Source organism: Melampsora larici-populina, assembly GCF_000204055.1.
Source record: "Melampsora larici-populina 98AG31 unplaced genomic scaffold MELLAscaffold_159, whole genome shotgun sequence".
NCBI lineage: Eukaryota > Fungi > Basidiomycota > Pucciniomycetes > Pucciniales > Melampsoraceae > Melampsora > Melampsora laricis-populina.
Genome location: NW_006768922.1, coordinates 27067 through 30930, shown reverse-complemented (window position 1 = coordinate 30930; position 3864 = coordinate 27067). Strand labels below are relative to the sequence as shown.

Below are 3864 nucleotides of genomic sequence, written 5' to 3'. Positions count from 1 at the left end.
CAGGATACCAGCACCTCACACCTCGCGCTCCATCACCACCTACACCTCGCGCTCCATCACCTCCGCCTCCCCCTAAAAACCCCGAATGCACCACGCCGACGCCGGTTCAGGCACATTAGCAACGAAATCTTGGATTATGCACAGCGACCCTCATGGTATCCACCCATGAGCGCCACCCCTTCGGATCCTTTTTACACCCTCTTTTCAACCCCTTTTGGACTTCCCTCAGATCGCTCTCAGCACTTACCTTTATCTCATTACGTCAAACACCATTGGGACACCGTATTATATCAATCCCAGCTCCCCCTGAACCTGCGAAGCGGCACAGACGCGTTGTGGTGATCTATTTATGATATTAAGCAGAAAAATTAATCATCTTTACTTTACCAGTTTATTAGCAAACTTCAATATAGCAGAGAATTCGAGATTCAGGTTTTCAGATCAATTGAAGCTCTTAGAGGCTTATGTATACTTATTAGCTCATTATTATGTCATCTTATTTCAAAATTATTATTAAGATCAACATAGTTTACTTACAAAGTTATTACAAAAAGACAGAAAAAGAAAAGATAAGAAAAATTCGAAAATATAGGTGTAAAAGTTGGAAAATGGTTTTTAGCTTATTTATAATTAAGTTATGGGTTTTATAAGGTTAGAATATGAAAGAACAACAGTTTATTATACAGGAACAATTTTAATATTCAAGGTTGATAAGGGGAAACAGAGGTTATTAGCAGAAAGGTACTTTTTCCAAGTTGGTAAACAAGGGTTTACAGGTAGTTTTACATATGTAACAGTAGTATTAGTAATGAATAAAGTTGCCAAGGGTGTTTTTAGGGATTTTCACGGTTGGAGATTACTGTGTAATGTTACAGAAGGCAAGAAAGGCTTAGTAAAAGGTGTGAAAAGTGAAGAAAATAGGTGAAAATAGTCGAAAATGAAGGTTTTCAGCTGATTACATGTGTCAAATGACGTCAGAACATGATAAGTAATAGCTCATTCGACGCAGAATCATCAAATTCATAATGTACAACCTTTGAATCATTAGTAACGGAGGTGTATGTAAAAAGTTATAAGGGAAATAAGAAATTGGTGTGAATCTCGAATTTACAGTCACAAGACACATGTAACACCAAAAACCTTAACTTCACAACTCAATATCTTACTCATCACTCATCAGAAGTAGGTCTTATAGGTGTCAGAAATGATCAGTAACACGTGGGCTACAAGATGCACTTTAGTAATCAAAAATTGGAGCACATCTGAAAAAATTCGTAATCTCAAAAATTGGGTTTCAGCTAGTTTACAAGGAAAAAATCACCTGTATTCATCTTAAGAAGTGCTGTACATTACATCATTGCGTCATTGATCACTTTTGGCTGTGAAAATTACATCATACATTAGTAACAAGATCATTACATTGCGTCATTACATGGTTTTTAGGGTTATTTAGGCGGATTTGATTGGTTTTTGAGGCTGTTGACTGTTGTAAAGATTGTTACATGTGGATATAAGTACTCCTTGATGATTTTGGGATTGTAGCGCCCTTTTCTGCATCTTATACCTTTGTTGTAGTGTTATAAATCATCATTTATTTACTATATTTGTACTAAGATCACTTAAATCCGCCCCTTCAAAAGCAAGGAGAAATTTATTTACGTGTGTTAAAGACTACAAGTCTAATTGGGAATAATACTTACAACAGTATTGCTAGTAATAAACATAGTGTGTGACTTTTTTGCGCTTAAAATCTGGGAATAATACTTAACAACAGTATTGCTTTATTTCTCTGGTGCCTTTTATCCTTTTCTCTGTTATCACAAAGTGGTCAGCAAGTGCCCTTGTGCTGGTTTCTTTGAAGAAGGCAGTCTTTAGGCAACTTCTACTATATTACACGTAGTAGATTATCCCTTCTTAGGTGTTGTAAAGCTCTTGTTGAGCTTTAAATACTACAGCGTATCATTTGATGTTCTCATGGCTACGTGCCGTGAGGAGTCTCCCGGGCTGGACGCCGCATGATACCCGCGACCTGCACGATCGATTGAACCCTTTGGTTGCCGCCTTGAAAAAGGGAGAACGTCTGATCGGTCAGACCAGGCCTCCCTTTGGCATTCCGGCTCACAGACTTGGGGCTCCGGTTGCAACTCCTGTTGCCTCTTCTGGCCCCCCCCAAATCGACGGGGGCGCCGGTCCATCTCCACCCCTTGCTAACAGTACCGATACCTCGCCTGCCCAAGAGCCTCCGCAAGCTGCGCACGAATCCCTCATGCCAATTGAACTCGAACTTCCGGACGAGATTGAGAAAGAGATCAGCGGCTTCGAGGCGCTTTTGGAATTTCCAACCAACATTCCCGTTGGCCTTGCAACGGATGAGTTTGCTGTTTTCTTTGATCACCCGCTCTGGCTTCCAACCCCCGATGAGGATGAAGATGACGGAACCTGGGGCCTCTTCGTCAAGATGATGGATTGTCACCTAGGTATAGATGTCATCCCAAAAACATTTCGACGTGGTCCTCATGGCTTCGAAGGGTTATTCCGGCGATGGGTGACCACTTCCCGCGCGATCAATGGCTGGCCAATTCCCAGTGGAGACCTATACCTCCAGTCCAAGTTCGACTCCATCACCCGATACATCGAGTCTCAGCGGATCAAGCCACAACCTCATGAGCCTTCGCAGCTGAACATCACCACCGCCCAACCAAAATCAGTCACGGAATCAACGGCGGGCGTCTCGGCACCTCCTAACCCTTCGACGCAAGCTCCTGCCTACGTGGACCCATCCATGATGACGTTTAGCGGTGCGCCTGAAACCAGACAACAACCGGTACCAACCTTGGACACTCTCGAACTACCCTCCTCCACCAATACCACAACTTCCCACTCTGCCACGGCGCCGCCCCAGCCTCCCTTGAAGACAAGTGATGTTGAAGCCACATCACTTTGTGCAGCAAGTACTGATCACGGGCCATCGCTGGAACCACGTGCGAAGACGCCGGATCACTCTCCCCCCACGAACCCCAACCCTGTTATCTCTACCACGTTGAGCCCTTCCCTCGGATTGAACCTCGGCTGCAAGAGTCATCCAAAGGATCTCCTGGCCACTCTCAAGGATCTCACGCACCCCAACATAACGGGTGATGTATTGCCAACATCAAGCTCCAAAAGCCCAACTCCTTCCTCACCTAAAAGCGCACCAATGCTCCCGATCAACCCACCTGGCGGCATTCCTGCTGGTGGTGTTCCCATACCTGTCAGCGAGGACGTTCGCACTATTGTGCCCAAGGTCGGCATTTGGGCTGCCCCCGACCCGACTGCCTTCGAGGTTGCCAAGAAGACCATTGGTAGAAAGACCATTCACAATGACGACATGCCCGACATCTACTGAGCGACGCTTCACCTCCTGTGGTTGAGGGCTCAAGGCACCAATCAAGCTGCCTTAGACGTGCCACCTCCCGCTACACCTCCCTTCAAAATTCTGCCCAAAAGCCAGTTGCGAGTCCATACATGGCTCAACAAACAACCAAGTAGGTGTCGTTGGCTTTGCTGACATGTAATGACTAAATGACACTGACTCCAAGAATTGAAAATTAGATATACAACTCTTCCAATGTGCCTCCGAGGCCCCTTGGCATCAGACGGATATATTCAATCTCCACGATGCTGCGCTCACGAAGAAAGCAGCTGTCAAGGAGACTCCTCACACGCAGTACGTGCGCGAGATTCTTGGCGTATTCTCCCACACATCAACACCGAAGATTGATCAGAGTGTCAAAACGGTTTTGGCTGCGGTCGCATACTGCAAAATGGAAACGTCGAGATATCTCCTCCTCCTGATTTTACACTCACTGCTTGTACTAATGTCAC

At 45.1% G+C, this 3864-nt stretch overlaps 1 protein-coding gene across 1 annotated transcript; it reads left to right on the top strand.

Moving 5' to 3' along the window:
- Positions 1 to 1966: 1966 nt before the first annotated feature.
- On the top strand, positions 1967 to 3385 carry MELLADRAFT_85619 (uncharacterized protein; the record flags this gene model as incomplete). The annotated part of the gene is made up of 1 exon (XM_007419319.1): positions 1967 to 3385. One exon carries the CDS (start codon positions 1967 to 1969, stop codon positions 3383 to 3385), a length of 1419 nt encoding a protein of 472 aa, XP_007419381.1.
- Positions 3386 to 3864: the final 479 nt, after the last annotated feature.